Genomic DNA, 19,127 nt, shown 5'->3' on the forward strand with positions numbered 1-19,127 from the left:
AATATTCCAGTGAACCTCACTAACAGAGCAATCGCACCAGGGTTCGTTTTAATCCAACCAAACATGCCAAGTGTGAACACACAGTAAAATTTGTCCACACGGAAATGATTGGAATAACCCAGTTTGGTCCTAGCAGTCACTGTCCAGCAGAGTTTAGCTCAACCACACTTGCCTGTAATTCAAGACTTTGGTTAGATTTTTCAAGTGTTTTTTTGAATTGGGTTGGCGATAAACACTGTAGGAAAGCTCTGCAGAGTTGCCCATCCCTGGAAAAAGGGTGTCCAAACACTCCTGTATGTATTTATTCCTGTAAATACTCACTACACTCCCATGTAGTGCGTGCCATTGTTATTGGAGTAGTTCTATTGTAATTGTATGTTTTTTGTGTCTTTGTATTATAATTTTAGTCATTTTTGTATGCAAACACTAAAATGCAATGGCAGATTTCAAATCACATGTATCTTCCTGCGTTATCAAACAAAGTGCTGATGAGATTCTAACGGACAGATTTCTCAAGGTCCTCCTTGGTGAAGATATGAACTTACATCAGACGTCTGACAAATCAAAAGGTATTTCTACAAATCTGATTTGATCCTGTTTGGCTGAATTAACACACACACACACACAAGAAAAAACATCATGTCAATAATGTTCTTTAATGTCAATATGTACATCACCTGAAAGAAAAAATAAAATTTTAAAAATAAGTGAAATAAATACAATATGATACATTTCCACAATGTCTTTAAAAAGTTTTATGGAATATTTTTTCCCCTCCACCTGGAGCAGAGAGATGTGATTTCATGGATTCAATCTCATCTACATTCATTCACCTCATTCGATTTTATAAATATAGATTTATTTCTTCACCTTTTGCTCATGTACTTCCCATTCAACAAAAGGCAAAGAGCGGTCTGAGACGGGAACCGATGGAGGGAGAGAAACGCCTCGCAGAAGCAACGACCTGCCCAAGCCTCAGTGCAAATGTGCTCAAGGTTCCACACAAACTTAATGAATGACTTTATAATACATCGAGCTAAAGAACGCGTAACACTGAGTGCCTTTGAGGTAATGCCATGTGGTTCGCAACACTAACAGGACAAAAAAGTGGCTTAGAAATGGATAATGTGCAGGTCATCAGTATATCTTGCGTGAAGAAAACCACGCCAGTTTTTAGGACCATTAAGATGTTTTGCACGGTAATGGTTTCCCCAATTCTTAGCAGAGAAACAAATCCTATCCTCTTCTCATACAGTTAATATGGAAAAACTAGTTTCATTTCAGCTGTAAAGTACTTAAAAGTACCACACACTGGTGAATTTAATGGAAAACCCCCCTGATGATATTCATTTCTGTACACCAGTATTAGAAAATACAGGGAAAAGGGCTTGAATGTCATGCAATGTTCTTCATGGTCCTAAAAACAGGTTTCTTGCGCTTGAATGACCTGGACATTTCTTCATGAGATCTGGGATTCATTGGGCAAGAACATTCGAAACAGCTCGCTTATGCGTGAAACACTTCAGACACGATGGAGAGATGGAGCTGGTGTTTTTCACTCTACCAGAGAGAAACAGAGGGGCTTTCGTGCGTTTCCTCCGAAATGTCGCGCACTCCCTGAGGCATCACGTACGAGAACTCGAGAGGAGATGCCAACTCTTGGAGACGAGCACAGGGACATCACGAGCTTCACGACATGTCTGTAGACGTCAGCTTCTTCATGTTCCTGCGCTGAGCTAGACTGGAGGCAGCTACGGGTTCCAGAACCGGCTTGCACGTCTTGTGGTTCAGCGCAGAGTATGTGGCAGCCATCGCTCCCTACGAGAGACACCGTCAAACTCAAGCGGAACTTCAAACTAAAGACCGGACATGGAGTCAAGAAACTCAAGCCATACCTTGACCAAATGAGGCGCTTCGTGGCGCGTGAGCTGAAAGTGTGGGTTCTGGTCCCGGCAGGCGATCCACGAGTGTTTCAGTACCTGTTCTGCGGAGTATCTCTGATGAGGGTCCACGTGCAGCATATGAGACAGCAGGTCCTGCAAACACACAGTTAAAACACTTATAAAACCCAGTGTGTGTCCAGATACTGATGGGATTTCTGTACACTGCTCTTAAAAAAAACACTCAAACAACCATACAAAAGATTTCACAAAGTAGAACCTGTTCCTGGATCAACATCCTTCTTGATCCTGACACAACATCCTGATCAACCAATCAAATTAGGGATAGGTTTGCAGTTCATGACAAGTTTAGGCTTCCAACAAGGATTCGGGGCTTTTACACCTTTTTTATTCATCTATCATTTCCCTGATTTTAGAGATAATTTATGGATAGGGTTCAGGACAGGATTACAATTGTTTTTTGGAAAGGAATGTTGTTCCTAAAGTTTATTTAGCAAAATTCTGGCCCTTATTAGCTTTAGTTTAAACGAATGTGCTCATCTGAACTAGTGCTATTGACGTCCAATCAAATACAATCACCACTATGGATTGTTATATTATGTACAATTATGTAATTCAAGAAAACAAATGGGATTGTTTTAAACCAAATTTGACAACGATAGTGCCCAAAGATACTCTGTAGAAGAGCACATGTGATGCACTTCTTCTAGATCTTCAAGTAAGTCTTGAGAAGTGCATGATGTGGAATAAACTGTGCAACATCATTCAGGACGCCTACATCCACTCCGAGTTGAATAAATGTAACAAACGTTTGTTTGTATTAGGGGTGTAACAATACCCTCATGTCACGATTCGATACATATGACGATACTGAACTATTATTGCGATACTCCAAGACATTTGGTAAAAGGTTAACAAAAATGTACAGTTGATTAAAATGCTAAATTTGGTATTACATTGTGTGTGTAAATGAATAGTCTTGGACTTGGTGCTGAAACCCAATGCACAGGACAACAGAGACACCAGAATAACAATATTCATGATTCTGAAGATGAAAATACAGGCTTATTTTAGACGAATATGCTTGCACTCTTTCACTGGCTAGATATATTTAAAATAATGTAGGTCACTTTTACTGGTAATATAAGACATTTGGCATTATCACGAGCCACAAATATTCCCCCATTGCATTATTATACATATTCAACATTATATATAGCAGTTTAATGTAGAACTGACACTAAAACTCAGATTTTTTCACACACAGTGATTTTTATTTTGGGTGAACTATACACAATATTGTCACTATCAATATAAATATTGATGCATTTTAGTATTGCGACACGATATATTGTTACACCCCTAGTTTGTGCAAGTATGTTTAATCTAAAGCAGAGGTATTCAATTAAAGATCCAAGAGGTCCGGTCTCTATATTTCATTCCCAGAGAGATATATATATATGTGTGTGTCCGGAGTTCTGGATATATACACAAGTTGTGCTTTGTAAAAGAAGAAAAATCCTAAGCAGTGAAGATAGTCATTAAAGATGAGGATATTGGGCCCTCAGAGCCTGTCTGAACATTTTTCTATAAAAAGTATTAAAAGGTTAGATCAAATTTATCAAGCTATTATTATTTTATATTTAGATACATGAGGCAGAAGGCCATGTGACAAAATATATTGTATGGGGGTTTTAGTGTTGTTCATCTTGAAATCTGGACCATTTTATATGAAGTATATTTAAATAAATATCTACTAAAAACAACACACAATGTACATAATCAAAACGCCCTCATCAAAAGCAGAAAACAAAGTTAACTAGTAATTTCAATGTTTATGCTGTCTTTCCTTGCAATCTAAATATTTTTTTTCCCAATTATAGCAATTATGTTTATTTTGAAATGCTCCTGAAATGAGTCATATGACAGATAAAAATAACTATTTGCAGAGTTGTTTTTTGCAGTGTTTTAGTATCTATTTCACTACTCGCCATGTTTCTGCTACTGTTAAAATAACCGCATCATCTGCAGCTTTATGTGGCGCTTTAGAGTCTTCAGCAGGAGAGAAACAATACGCGCAGAACGGAAAGAGCTTGAATGAAGCGCTTTTGCTTTAGATAAAAATATTAGAGGATGTAGTGCCGAAAGATCATTATCATAAACGACCCTGAACGCTTGTGGTGTGAACCGCTCCATGGTTTCGACGAAGCGCTGCTCATTTTAACTAGAAACGGTAAAATGGTGCTACAGTTGTCATTATGTTTCTCTGTCCGGTTGGAACCAAGCCAGGGTCCGGACCCGGACATCGGTCCGCTAGGTCAAACCCGGCAGCGCTGCGCTGTTTTTATAACGTGAACCGCGAATGAGACTGACACGGAAGAGAAGAAATTGTTGAATAAAGTCATTTTTTGTTTGTTTTTGCACACAAAAAGTATTTTCGTCACTTAACATTAAGGATGAACCACTGGAGTCACATGGACTATTTTAACAATGTCTTACTTCCTTTCTGGGCCTTGGAAGTGGTAATTACGTTGCAGTCTATGAGAGGGTCAGAAAGCTCTCATATTTCTTCAAAAATATCTTTATTTGTGTTTTGGAGATGAACGAAAGTCTTACGGGTTTGGAACGACATGAGGGCGAGTAATTTGTGATTAGTGATTAAGTAGTGATTTTTCATTTTTGGGTGAACTAACCCTTTAACTGAAGGTTTATTTAAGATAACAAAAACCAGCAGGAAAGAATGAGTTTTGCCCCAATGGCTCTCAATTAAGGCACGCTGCATTTCCATTTTGTAATGGATAAATCATATATAATGTATAGCATAATATGATATTGGGGTACTATATTTTATTATATATTTTATGTTGGGTTTTATTTTATATTTTTTATATAGTCTACACTTATGACATTTTGCTTACTTGACCAAAGCGATGTCATATGTCCCACAACTTTACCCAATGAATTTCCATGATTTTCCCAAAGCTTTTCCAACCGCTCATACTTAATTAAGGACTTAAACAACAACAACAACAATCATTATAGAGATTGCACTCAAAGTTCTAGTTCAAATATTATATCTATATTCATTTTAGACCGGGAAAAATGATGAATCTTCTTAATTCTGACATAACTAATGAAGTGGGGCTGATTGTCCCTTTAAAGGATTCCTCTGCTACCTTTGAGGAGTCCGACACAGAATCCCAGTTTCCTCCACTCAGGGAGAATTTTCCACTGCCGATACGTAACAGGATCTCCTCTGGTGTGTCATTGGGTCCATTGGCAAAGGGCGTGTACCTACACAGATTAACAAAAGATCAGTGCAAAAACATTATAAACAAAGACTACATCCAGACTGGATTCAGAACGATGATCAAAACACAGACTGTACAAAAAGTAAAATAAATAAATCACACAGCCCTAACGCAAACCATTTTATCTGTAAAAGGCCAATTGGATGGAAGACAGCAAATTACGCAAACCTCTTTTATGAATTTTCACTTTATCGATAACAGAGCAAAAGTGTACAAAAACTTGACTGTCCCACTGACCCCGCCAACATGGTGTAGAGCAGGACTCCCAGACTCCAGATATCACAGGCAGCGTCGTAACCCTGACGCATCAGTACCTGCAACACAACAGACAAAGCCTGTCACTTCAATTCAGGACACACTCTGGACATGAAGAACATGCAGAGCAGCTGATTCCTCACTTCAGGAGCCACGAAGTTGGCGGTGTAACAGGGCGTGAGCAGCAGTCCGTTGTCTCCTCTCAGTTGCTTGGCAAAGCCAAAGTCACAGATGCGTATGGAGTCAGGGTTTCCTGAATCGTCCATGTAGAGGATGTTGCTGGGCTTCAGGTCCCTATGCACCACCTGCGTCAGGAACACAGCCTGTCACAACACCAGTTCATTCCAGTTCATTAAAAATCAACAGAGGTCTAAAACAATGGTTCTCAACCAGGAGGCCAGTGACCACTAGGGGGCCTTAGATAAGTCTTAAAGGCCTTAAAAGTCTTAAATAAGTCTTAAAATTGTCAATATTTTAGTGCAATAAGCTGTGAAAGAGAGATGAATTTGGGATCACACACTGAGAGGAGGCTTTCTGAGGCGGCTTTGGGTGTGTGTCAGGTGGGTTGTTTTCCACAGCTTCTTGTGCTTAACTCGTTTTAACATCAAGCAAGTCAACCATCATTCCAGTCTATTCTCTGTTATATGCGTCAACCTAAAACTTTGACTTTTTGCAGTAGCCTATTAAAATCATTCAGATATTGCAAGCCAATGCGATATGCATATTGCGCTAGCCTTTTCATGTAAATTAGTCATTCACTTGTCCAGGAAAAAAATTGGATTTTTTATTTATAATTTATTCTGAAGCAATATTCTCATTAGTGTTCAGTCAGCTTTGACATTTAAATCTGCATATTTATGATACTTTAACCTTTATAAAGGACATTTTTTCCTAATCGTTTTAAATATATGCTTCATCTTTTATTTTAAATTCTTAAATTTGATCAATAAATTGTTACCAATCAAATTAAATGATTTACACTGAAAAATTACAACTGCAATAAATATTGTTTTAAATACTTTTTGAGATTTGTGACAAATAAGAAATGTTGGAAAGAATGATACTTTTAAACACGAAACTAAACCACCAGTGGGTGGCGGCAGGTGACCGACTTAATGAATCAGTCATTGAGTCATTTATCCAAACGATTCATTAAATTGGCTGATTCGTTCAGGAATGAGGCAGTTGTTTATGAATGGGTCATTGAATCTTTGCCTGAAACGGTTCGTTCAAAATGCTGAACCATTCAGTGATTAAAACACGGTTAAGTGTTCCTGTGAGACGCGTTATAGTTCTGCTGTGATCTTTTGGAACTATTTTGAACTATTTTCACTGCTGAAATAGAACAAAAACAGTCAATATTGCATCTAAAATGTAAGTGACTTAATATTAATTACTTGATTATTGAACTTTCATATGAAATCAGCGTCACATTTTCAATCGTGATGGTATTCACTCTTGGTCGTGTGATGTTGCTTAACTATATCATTTGTTATAAATATAAAAACTCAACGTTTTGAATTTTTTACCACAGTATGTTAACTGAATTTTTTTGTGTGCTGTGCGCATTTGTTTCCATTTCTCCTCATGATTTTCAAGCCTCAACAGCACAACCTTGTTACCATTAGTACATTACATATTATATTATTTTTCACTATCAATCGCCACTTACAATAACTTTGTTATTGATGTTTTAGTCAGGTTACTTGTCCATTCGATTCACTAGCCACAATATGTAAATAACTAGAAGATAACAGTGTAGTAAATGGTAAAACAATTTGCACTACAAGAAGTGTTTGTGATTACAATAATAAATTAAAATAATACATGAACTAATACCAGTTTGCAATACCAGACCTTTTTTGTACAGCTAGAATAACCGAGAGCAGCTGAAACCAGAAGCCTTACACAATCAAGGTAAAAATGTCTGTGTCCACTCTCAGGTTGAACATACGCTGGGTAGTGTGCAGAATGTGTGTGTGTGTGTGTGTGTGTGTGTGTGTGTGTGTGTGTGTCTCACCCCCTGGCAGTGCAGGTAGTCCACAGTTTTGGTGATAGTGTACAGCACAGCGCTGGCCTCTCGCTCAGAGAAGAACTTCTGCCTCAGGATCTTATCCAGCAGCTCACCGCCCTTCATGAGCTCCGTCACTAGATACACGAAACGACCCTCGTCATACACCTGAGTGACACACACACACACACACACAATGATGCCTTTGATCTCAAACGTCTCAGCTCTGTGATAGAGTAACTGAGTCATGTCACTCACATCCTTCAGTGTGATGATGTTGGGATGCTGGCCATACCGCATCAGGATCTCAATCTCCTCCGACGGGTCTCGCTTACTCTTGTCAATGATCTATTTGACACAATCACAGTGAAAACATCACACCAGAACACAGCACTGACATACACGCTCATGTGAAAGTTGGCTCATTAGCCCCTTTCACACATACAGTCTTTACTGGTAAATGTCCGGTAACACATCATGTGTGAACAGGACCTTTTCAAATATACCAGTAAATTGGTTCCGTCAATAAGGGAAGTTGTAACATTACCACTAAATTACCGGTATATGCGCTGTGTGAACACGGAATGAAGATTGCCAGTATTTTGCACGTACGAGGTCAGAGCGCGCTGACGTAAGAAGTGATTTTGGTAAATCAGAAGCTGTTGAAAGAGCAACAGCTCTGGGCCATTCATACAATTATGAGGCGTTTACTCAGCATTGGAGTGATACCGAAACTAAAGCGCTTCTCCTCATCCGGGCGGATAAAGAGTTAGCGATACTGTCACGCATGATAAAATAACTAGCCTTCTTCAAGAACAAGGCAAATCTCACCTTCACAGCAAACTCCATGGCGGTGACCCTGTGTATGCAGCGTTTGCATATGGAGTATGAGCCCACGCCGATGTCCTCCTTCAGCTCGTACATGTCAGAAAACTGAGCTGAGCCACCATGCATCTGACACAGAACACAACTGCCTTAAAAATCTACACACATACATTTATGCATACATACACTACCAATCAAAAGTTTGGCATCTGTATGATTTTTTTTGTTTGTGAAAGCAGATTATGATGTTCACCAAGGCTGCATTTATTTGATTGTAATTTTATTGTTTCATGTGATGGCAAAGTTCAATTTTCTCTGTCTTCTGTTAATTGTTTTAATACACTCAAGAAGCTTATTTTTATTATTACAGCTGAAATGGTTGTGCTGCTTATTGTAGCGTGGAAACCGTAGTACAGTGTCTTTTTTCAATATTCCTTGAAGAACAGCATTTACTTGAAATTGATTATAGAGTGATTATTATGTTTCTAGCATTTTAAATGTTTGGCCTTATTTGATGGTGTGTAGATTTTCATTTCTTTACTCAAATTGTGAAAGAATGGTTAGAAGGGAGTGTTTTATGACAGGTGGCAAACCAGTTAAGGTGCAATAGCGCCACCTACTTTACGTTGGGATGTCAACCATATTATCATATGTACTATTCATTTTAAATATTACGGTTATCGCCAATATGGTATATTGCGATAGCCTCCAATATTTCATTTTTAAAATATCATGATTATCGTCAATACAGGTATATCACCACACCCCTAAAGCATGTATGTATCACTATATAACAATTTTGTATGTACAATTCTTTTCAGGGTTCTTTGAATAGAAACAGCATTTATCTGAAATATACTGCCATTCAAAAGTTTGGGGTCAGTGAGAATTTTATTTGGGAAATAAATAAAACTATTCATCAAGCATGTATTTGTCACGTTTTTATTGTGTTTTGGTTTCGTTTTCATAGACACTGTCTACACAGCTCAGTTTTCAATTAAAAACCGAAGACGTTTTATGCGTTTTGGCCATGGAGCTGTGTGAACCGGGATCGTTTTGATAACTTTGTCATATGTACAAAGAAAAAAACTTTCCCGTTTTTATCACATCTTTGTCGTGTAATCGTACCCTGTTTGATTCTCTTTGTTTTCCTGGTCCCCTTTGTCCTGTGCTCCCGCTCATCATTTGTTGCTATGGGGAATCATTGTTTCGTTAATTAGAGCACACCTGGTTGTATTTGAGTTTGTTATCTTGTGTTTATACAGTCTCCTCGGTTATTTGTCTGGTGTTGTTTGTGTGTTAAACACACTGTAACGTTGTCTACGATTTTTGGATCGTTTATATTATACCCTTTTGTTTAATAATGCAGCCTTGGTGGGCAGAAAAAACTTCTTTAAAAACCAAAAAATATTACCAATCTAAAACTTTTGAAAGCACACAAAAAAATATAAACAATACATACTGTATAGAACTAACTGAATTAAAGAGATACTGTGATTTACCTGCACTATGGGGAGAATGTTGACTAGTGTGGAACTTTTGCTGCTTTCTTCCATCGAGGCTGGAGCCACAAAACTGAAGCCTTTAAAGAGCTGGTGAGCGTTTGCACTGGGGGGAATGCCTGGAGAATCTGCTCACAGGAAACACACACAAAATACAACTCAAGTCATCTGAGAACCGCTAGCAGATACATGTGTCAGCACTAGCTTCCATCTAATCTCTCATGAGCACATTCTCCGTCGTACCTTTGGGAGTTTTGGCTGTGAATTCTGGGTCGAAGCAGAAAGTGTCATCTGCTTTCCCTGCAGCAGGTTTGAATGGAGGCTGAAGTTCTCTTCTGTACAATTTCTACACAGACACAATAACACGTTACTCCAATAATACGTTTCACTTGACACAAAAAGATAAGTCCTAAGCATCAGCCAGACTAACGTCAACATAAAACAGCATTCAAAACCCATTCTTCTCCAATGTGATGGATTTCTGAGTGAAGCATGATGCTTTTTTTCTTCTTTTTTTTTTTGCATATGACCACAAAGTCAGAGCTAAACGTGAGACTTTTATTCAGACTGTGGGGTGTGTAATGGGGGACTGAACATCAAGTTCACCCTTCAAAGAATGTCCACATATCTAATATATATGTATATAATCTAATCTAATACAATTACACTCATGTTCATCATTAGAAATGACAATTTCAGAAAGGCTGCATTACTTACAACAGTAACTTACACTATATGGACAAAAGTATTGGTGCAGATCTCTCAATTATTGTGTTGTTTCAGTCAGACTCATTGCCACGTGTGTATGAAATCAAACACCAAGCCATGCAGTCTGCATCTGCATTTACAAAAATTTGTGGGAAAAATAATAAAAAAAAGGGTCGTTCTGAAGAGCTCAGTGAACTAAAGAGTGGTAGTGTGATGGGATGCCACCTCTGCAATAAGTCATGAAATTTCATCCCTGCTAGATACTCCAGAGTCAACTGTAAGAGGTTTTACTGGAAAGTGGAAGCATTTAAGAACAGCAGCAAACAAAGCAGAAGGCCATGTATTAATCCGCTGGTTCCACAGCCGAAGAGTGCCAAACTTCCACTGGCATTAATATCAGCACAAAAACTGTGCGGCGGGAGCTTCATGGAATGGGTTTCCATGACCGAGCAGCTGCATGCAAGCCTTACATCACCAAGTACAATGTCAAGCATCAGATGGAGAGTTGTAAGACGCCGCCACTGGACTCTGGAGCAGTGGAAACGTGTTATGTAGAGTGACGTGTCACACTTCTGTTTGGCAGCCTGATGGCCGAGTCTTGTGCCAACTGTGAAGTTTGGTGGAGGGGGGATTATGGGGCGGGGTTGCTTTTCAGGGGTTGGGCTTGGACCCTTACTTCAAGTAAAGGGGAAATCTTAATGCTTCAGCATACCAAGACATCGCAGTGCTTCCAACTTTCTGTGAGCAGTTTTGTACAGGCCTTTTTCTACTCCAGCATGACTTCGCCCCAGTGCACAAAGAAAGGTCCATAAAGAAAGTCTGGTGTGGAAGAACTTGATTAGCCCACACAGAGCCCTGACCTTCACCCCATCAAACACCTTTGGGATGAACTGGAACGGAGATTTCAAGCCAGGTCTTCTTGTCCAACATCAGTGCCTGACACCACAATTGCTCTACTGGAAGAATGGGCAAAAATTCCCACAGAAACACTCCAAAATCTTGCGGAAAGCTTTCCTAGAAGAGTGGAAGGGGGGACCAACTCCATATTTAGAACATAGACATTACAATCCCTGTTGGTCTAATGGTCAGGTGTCCCAATACTTTTGTCCATACAGTGTATGTGTAACCAGTAATCAAACACAAGTGATGTGATCATAAGTCAAGCACTGCTTGATCTGGCACACTGTCTGACCACACACTCACGCACTGGAGGATGGAGCACTTAAACTGTGTGCAACTGGGGTTAACTGATTCTTACATTCCAGTCAATGGTGGAGAAAAACGTGTGCCGTTTGATCTCCTCCACTCCGTCAGGACCTGCTCCTGCAACAGACCAGTTATGATGATTACCATAATGGTGACACCACTACCAACAGTTTGTTTCTACTAAAATTCAACAGCCAATGGTCTTGTGTTTTCACAGACTGTGAAAAAAAAACACAGGTGACTTACCTAAACGATTTGATGGATTTCTTTTGAAGAGCATTCGTAAAAGACTTTGTGCTTCCAAACTTAAAAATTGTGGCATTCCCAGCTTTGCTCTGGTGTACAGGAACCGGAAAAGAAAAAAGAAATCAGAAATAGCAACATTACCAGCATTTTATATGCATGGTCATCATGATTAAACCAACCATCATCAACCAACCTAATTGGTTCTTTGGTTTACCTGTCAATTACATTTTTCTATCTAGCAGCCTTGAGAAGAGATTTGACCAATTAAGCATCGCATAGACTAGCATGATTTAACAGCCACACTCACTTGAGAATCATGTTCATAGTCTCATTCCTGTCCTTTCCTTGGAACGGTAATGTGCCGGTCAGCATTTCAAACTGGAAAAAAATTAAATCAACCATCAAACAAGGCGACAAGCCGCATTTACTTGGGCAAATTATCAAAGCACGATTGTCTAGGAATCCAATATGTGATTTTAAGGTAAATGTTCTCTTTCAGTCAATTCACACAGATATCAAGACCATGTGTCACACTAAAGATGCATCAAATGTCTCATTGTTTTTTGTCAATACATAAAGCCCTACCGGACCAGGCACTCACCTCTATAAAAATGGCTCTAAAAGGTAAAACATACATTTACGTTTTGGCTTATGACTATACAACTGTACAGGTCTAGAATTATTATTTTTTATTGTTCTGAGTATTGTTTTTTTAATATATATCTCTGAGAAACAAAATTTACCCGTTTTCATTTCAGTCCATAAAACGGTTTTGGGATCACCCTGGGCCAACTCTCAATTTAAACAAACCATACATATTCTCCTTGCCTTTTTAATAATAATAATCCTTAGAACAATAGGGTCCAATACACTTAAAGTACTGGGAGTCTGGGACCCTAATAATTTAGAAACAAATCAAATGTGTATAAGTCAAATCAGCTTATAGGTATGGCCCATGATGATTAACTGACAACATCAGAAACAATTGATTACTTAAGTCAGCAAAACACTAAATAAATTACACATTCTTCTGAAAGCAAACTTACTCTAGCTAACACTCCTTCAATTCCCTGGCATCAAACTGTCAAATGAATAACCAAATTCCCAGATAATTTCTTACTTTAATTCTCAGACTTGTGTGTTATAAATTCAGAATTGCAAGACGTAAACTTGCAATTGTAAGAAAAGTCGCAATAATCTTTTAAAAAGTTTTATTCTGTGGCGGAAACAAGCTTCCATACAATCAGGAGTTTTGCCAGAGAGCGGCAAAGCAGATTTCACTCATGTTCAAGTCGATCGTGCGAACTTGCTGCACTGACCAACAGAAAACGGCTTGGTTTGAAAGTGACGTGTGTGAGCTGTACTTCATACATCACCACGCTACCGACAATGACCTTTATTTTTTTTTACACAATTTTGCAAAAATTCTCGCCTTTACTGCTCAAATCTCATATGGTTGTATTTACTTTATAATGTTTACAATCCAATGCAGTGTAGATTGTTAAAATAATGGCGCTTCTATTACCACAGACAAAAAGAAATCCACTGAGTATTTTGCATTTGTGTAAAAAAACTGAAGGTGAAAACACTTGTTTTAGAGGACTGTATGACACGAGGACTGAGTCAAGAGGGATTGAACAGCACAGACTCCACATAAATTGTGCTAATCTGTATTCCTAGCCTTAAATCAAGTCCTTCCCGCTCGGACAGGTCATCCTGCGTTTATCACGATAACTGTGATGCTCTCCATGCTGCACCTTGTTCCTTTGCTTCAGAGAACAGGATTGCATATATAATACGTCATTTCATGATTATATTGACCAAAAGGGCTAAAATGTGCAGGAAGTGTTCAAAAAGTACAGAAATTTTATCCTGGTTTTATTATCAAACTCGTAACCGTTTCATCCCTAATATTTAACTTGACATTTTCCAAACATGCTCATTAAGGTGTAGGTGTGATGATCTCCTACCATTAAGACGCCGAGAGACCACCAGTCAGCACTCTGTGTGTGACCTCTCCTGTTGACCACCTCAGGGGCCATATATTCCACAGTGCCACAGAAAGAGTACGCTTTTCTGTCCTGATCTACGGATTCTTTACTGAGCCCAAAGTCTGCAAGAGGCACATCAGCACATTAGTCATATTTACATCAAGTCGCAAAGCTAAAGCAGGGGTGTCGAACTCTGCTCTTGGAGAGACACCGTATTGCAGAGTTTACTTGAAAATTGGTGTTAAGTCTGCAGGATGGCTGCTAGGGCAGGGCAAAAAATAAAAATCGATCTTTCGATTAATCGTTTTTGTTTTTGTTTTTTGTTTTTAAATATGGTCGATTCGATATCGATTCTCAAAAGCGATATGATTCTCAAAATAATAAAAATGTATTCTCTTTCACATCTCCCAGCGTTTAAACGGACAAATTCACACAAATTTATCTTTGCGAGTATCCAAGTAAACATAGTCGGTTATGGCTTAAGTAAAAGGTAGACCTGCTCTTCACTGAATAATGTTTTTGTAACTTTAATAAGGATTAACTTTTATTTCATTTGTACAGTAAAGATATACGAGTGTTATTGATATGAGTGATATACATATGAGTGTTATTTCACATTTGAATACTTTATTCAATTTCTGTACCGGAGAACTACTATAAGACCAACCTTAAAAACCTTAAAAGAACTGAATATTTCATTTGTATCTTTGTTCTATTGTATTTATTTATTTATTTGTGTTATTGCTTGTATTTAATTACGTTTTTTTTTATTTTTTTATTAATGACCGTTTACTTGTTTTGAATAATCATTAAAACTTAAATTTCACTGGTTTCTAAAATTTTGGGTGTCATAACCTTATTTACTATAATACAAGGATACATGGGGTCAAAAACAATAACCATTTTATTAATTTATTACTTTTTTGTGGTGGGGCCAGTGAAAATTTAATCGAAAATTGAGAATCGAACTGAATCGAATTGAGATCTTGTGAATCGGAATCAAAACTAATCGAATCGGAGACATCCGAATCGATACCCAGCCCTAATGGCTGCGCACCAACAGCAGAGTTTGACAAAGATCCCCATCTGACCACAACCCAAACACACCATACATGACTCAAATCGCTAACAGTACATGTAATACATTACAAATTTGTCTCTATCTACATGCACAAGTTCAACAGGCAGGGAAGTGATGTAATAAGGGGACAATGGTACGTACCTGTTAACTTGATATGTCCAGCTTCATCAAGCAAAATGCTGAAAATTAAGACCACATTTCTCCAATACAGATACAAAAATTCATGAACTAAACAAGAGTCAACAAACAAAATCAGACTAAGAATTCAAAACCTCTCGATTATAATCTTGCACATTGGTTCTGTCAGATTTATCCATCCTTACTTAATAAAAGATCAAAAAGAGAGGGCAGGTGAAATGCCAGAAAGAGAGAGAGAGTATGGTTTCTACTCTACACACACAGAGAGAGAGGGAGCGAGAGAAATGCAGAGAGGTGAAGGGGGATACTTTACTTTTCAGGCTTCAGGTCTCTGTAAACAATGCCTAGGTTGTGTAGATGATCCAATGCAAGGGCCAGCTCTGCAAGGTAGAATTTCACATCCTCCTCTGTAAACATAACCTAGTAAGAACTGGACAAATTTACTCTCTCATCAAAGACCACACACACACATACAACAACAATACATAACACATTATCATAACGACAAAGAAAAAGATGGATATACGCCAAGCATATTTGTTTGCAATGAATATTAACGTCAGGTTAACAATTAATGGACTCAATACAATCAGATTTTTTTTTTTCTGTGTAACTTGAGGAATTTGCAGTTATTTTAAATAATTAACACATTGCTTTTCTATTTAAACCGCACATTTACTGGCAAATACAGCTGAAAAAGCATTTGAAAAGGTGTGTTTACATTCACTAATTTTGCTCAATCCAAATGAATCCAATCTGATTTCATATTCTGAAAGTCCTGTTTATAAAAACCCTAAATGTTGCAATCCGACTCACATATTCGTTTACATGTGCATTACATATTCTGAGCAAAACTTCATGCTTAGAGCCCAGTCACTGCATTCACATGTCACTAGAGCTACCGTCAGTATAACTGTCGGTTTTGCCTTGATGACATCTAAAAAGAAAGCCAACATATACGTCAGAAGAGCTTTTTTCTCCTCCACTGACCGGTTCGTAAGACGTAAATACATACACACGTTCACAAGTAAACGGTGCATCAGGGCACCGTGCAAGCAAGCTACTTTTGAATCCTATTGAGAAAATAGTTTCTTAATTATATAAGCTAATTGATGGGATTACTATCAATCACACCAAAATTTGGTTCGGACTGAGCTCAATGAGATTAATTTCGATGTTTTCATAAAGGCTTTTCAATCCGATTGAGCCGCCAATCCCATTACCAATGCATTATTTGGTTGCATGTAAACCTCGTAAATCTGTGTAGAGATGAATTGCCACACAGAAGCTGTATTAAAATATGCCTCATTCCCTAATATAAGGGAGTGGATTGATGAAATGCTACATCAGTAAACTCTCCGCCACATTCAACATGTGGTCTTATTTTTCTGGCGATTGAGCACATGAATCAACATTGTTAAGAAAGTACAGAAAACGTACAATAAATAAACAGACAAACAAATAAATAGAAAAAGTTCTTGAAACACACAAAGGGCTGGCAATGCATACAGACTAAAGGCCTGTTAACAATGAACACAAATTTTCACTGCGACAAGTTCTCATCTACGCACCCCAACACAACAGCAAATCAGTTGTTTGTGGTAGAGCACAGTTTAACAATAGTGGTGTACTTTCTCAAATATAGTCAAATGAGTCCAGCATTCAAGCATGTAAATGAACACAAGAAAACTTCATCTGGATGAAATTTAGAGTTATTTGTATAATTTTGGTGCATTTTCTGGTTAAATCGCTCCGGGTGAGAATCGGCCTTAAGTTTATAATCTGACGCTTTTAAAACCTGCAAATGAACACAAGTGAAAATTTGGCAGAGGACATTACACTTTATAAGACATTTGGACATTATTACAAACAATCAATTGTTGGGGGAGAAAATAGCAATACAAAATAGTTATAAGAAGAGCTGTTAGTCTGTTAACATCAACATCATAAATCAGACACAGAAACTGTTAGAGTAGATCACACGATGCTTACCTCTTTGGATAAACGAGTAAATACATCCCCACCCCTGAGAAAATCCAAAATTAAATAGAGTTTCCCTTCTGTCTGAAAGGCTGTAAGAAAAAAAAAAAATGACAGACAATCACACCTAGAAGTCAATCCTGGGGAAATCCATGGAAAAGTCAACCCTACCATAAAGAGATAAAGCAAAGGATCAAAAAACGTGTTCCTTTAAGGCTATATTAACTGTGCTGAAGTGTTATTTAATGGATTTAATAAGTCACATTGTTATTTCACTACACACAAGGCATCCACTACTATAACTAGATTATCTGCAAGACGTAAAGAGGACACTTCATGTTATCAATTAGCATTTTACAGATAGACAAGACCATGTCTGAGGAATATACATACAATGTCATAACAGCACTGCTTTCTGAATTCATAAGGGTCAGATTTACAAAGTCACTGGGCTTCAGTGATGTGTCACGCCCATAACGTTTATAAAACAATATTCATACAAATAAATTGAAACTTCCTATGCCAAGCATTCAATCTGGAATGTGTAGTATTTGGGGGATTTTTTTCCCACTACTCTCATCGAAATTGGCTCAAATGATCACTGGACAGGGCTGAGCAAACCAAAGTAAGGCTGAAAGTGAGAAGTTTGGTCTACTGCCTTTTTGGTTTCTACTTTAATGTTTGTCCTGATTTTGGGCTCTAAAACCACACAAAATAAGACTATACCAACAAGTACATTTCATGTTTTCATTGCAAATTGTCTGAGACATTAGAATTGCACCCTTACACTAAATCAAACAAAGCTACGTCTTTTCAAATGCGTTGCGAGTTGAGCAAACCACCCAATAAATATTACTCAGAAAGACAGAAAGAGTCTTACCATAGTGCAACTTCACAATGAAAGGATGATTGACCTCCACCAAAATATCTCTCTCCATCTTAGTGCGAACTCTGTCCCTCACTGCAACACAACATGCACACACAAATGATGAATAAACATGAGTACACCATCACAGAAATGTGTTGCTCACACTAATGAAGAAGACAAATCACTGACCTTTTAAGGATGCCTTTTTGAGCACCTTCATTGCATAAAGCTGACCGGCATCCGGACCAATTAACTTCCGCACCAAAAACACCTGAGGTCAGGACAGTTCACAGATCGATCACCTTCCAGTTTACAGACACAAGACAGTAGATATACAACTTCCCTAATATCAGCATACAGGATAACTGAACTTGATTGTTCACAACATGGAACAATTCAAGTCAGTCATCAGAAGAAATGGATGACAGTATTAAACCCGTCAAGAAATGTTCAGGTCTCATTTCACACTAAAATATACATTTTTTTTATAAAATTAATAAAATAAAAAAAAGAGAATATTTATTTTATTGGAAATATAAAATGAATATATTGATTCAATGAACCAAAGTCAATGGGGTCCAAAATAACGCAGCTAGACATCTTTTGTTAGCGTTCCACTGAAGAAAGAAAATCATACAGCTTAGGGTCATCATTTTTAGGTAAGCTATCCCTTGAACTCTAGCATCCACCACTACACTAGGCACACATAAATAGACTGTAAAAATAATGAATCGAATGGTTTAGACAAAATTGTCTGAAGAGACTCGATTGCTTTATATGATGAACAGATTGAATTTAGGCTTTTATTTACATATAAACATTCACCAGCGCACAAACAAAAGCTCAACCGTAACGGCTTGACGAACAAGAATGAACCTCATTGGTTCTCGCATGTCAGGCGAACATGCTTGAGCTTCCGTTAACCACAACTGACGTGTGAGTTGATCAATGTTTATGTGTGAATAAAAGCCTAAATTCAATCTGTTCATCATATAAAGCGATCGAGTCGCTTCAGAAAATTTGGACAAAACCGCTCAATTCATATGGATAAGTTTTACGATCTCTTTATGAACTTTTTGAAGCGTCAAAGTGGTAGTTGCGTAG

The 19,127-nt window shown here is 37.9% G+C and overlaps 1 protein-coding gene across 2 annotated transcripts in view; it reads right to left on the reverse strand.

Annotated features, from left to right (window-relative positions):
- Nucleotides 1-637: 637 nt before the first annotated feature.
- Nucleotides 638-19,127, reverse strand: part of rps6kal (ribosomal protein S6 kinase a, like) — a 26,585-nt gene continuing 8,095 nt past the window's right edge. The window contains exons 4-22 of one of the 2 annotated variants that reach the window (XM_081382973.1): nucleotides 18,213-18,294; nucleotides 18,036-18,116; nucleotides 17,168-17,247; nucleotides 15,489-15,595; nucleotides 15,179-15,216; nucleotides 13,936-14,078; nucleotides 12,273-12,343; nucleotides 11,966-12,054; nucleotides 11,772-11,836; nucleotides 10,049-10,151; nucleotides 9,806-9,933; nucleotides 8,310-8,432; nucleotides 7,737-7,826; nucleotides 7,488-7,646; nucleotides 5,611-5,772; nucleotides 5,450-5,526; nucleotides 5,078-5,195; nucleotides 1,896-2,036; nucleotides 638-1,818 (exon numbers count right to left, since the gene is read on the reverse strand). In XM_081382973.1, the coding sequence (XP_081239099.1) occupies nucleotides 1,690-1,818; nucleotides 1,896-2,036; nucleotides 5,078-5,195; nucleotides 5,450-5,526; nucleotides 5,611-5,772; nucleotides 7,488-7,646; nucleotides 7,737-7,826; nucleotides 8,310-8,432; nucleotides 9,806-9,933; nucleotides 10,049-10,151; nucleotides 11,772-11,836; nucleotides 11,966-12,054; nucleotides 12,273-12,343; nucleotides 13,936-14,078; nucleotides 15,179-15,216; nucleotides 15,489-15,595; nucleotides 17,168-17,247; nucleotides 18,036-18,116; nucleotides 18,213-18,294 (1,986 nt within the window). In that variant the 3' untranslated portion in view covers nucleotides 638-1,689. Of the gene's footprint in view, nucleotides 1,819-1,895; nucleotides 2,037-5,077; nucleotides 5,196-5,449; nucleotides 5,527-5,610; nucleotides 5,791-7,487; nucleotides 7,647-7,736; nucleotides 7,827-8,309; nucleotides 8,433-9,805; nucleotides 9,934-10,048; nucleotides 10,152-11,771; nucleotides 11,837-11,965; nucleotides 12,055-12,272; nucleotides 12,344-13,935; nucleotides 14,079-15,178; nucleotides 15,217-15,488; nucleotides 15,596-17,167; nucleotides 17,248-18,035; nucleotides 18,117-18,212; nucleotides 18,295-19,127 lie in introns of both variants that reach the window. The other variant, XM_081382974.1, reaches the window with a different exon arrangement.

This window comes from Scardinius erythrophthalmus (genome assembly GCF_964197995.2).
Source record: "Scardinius erythrophthalmus genome assembly, chromosome: 13".
Classification (NCBI taxonomy): domain Eukaryota; kingdom Metazoa; phylum Chordata; class Actinopteri; order Cypriniformes; family Leuciscidae; genus Scardinius; species Scardinius erythrophthalmus.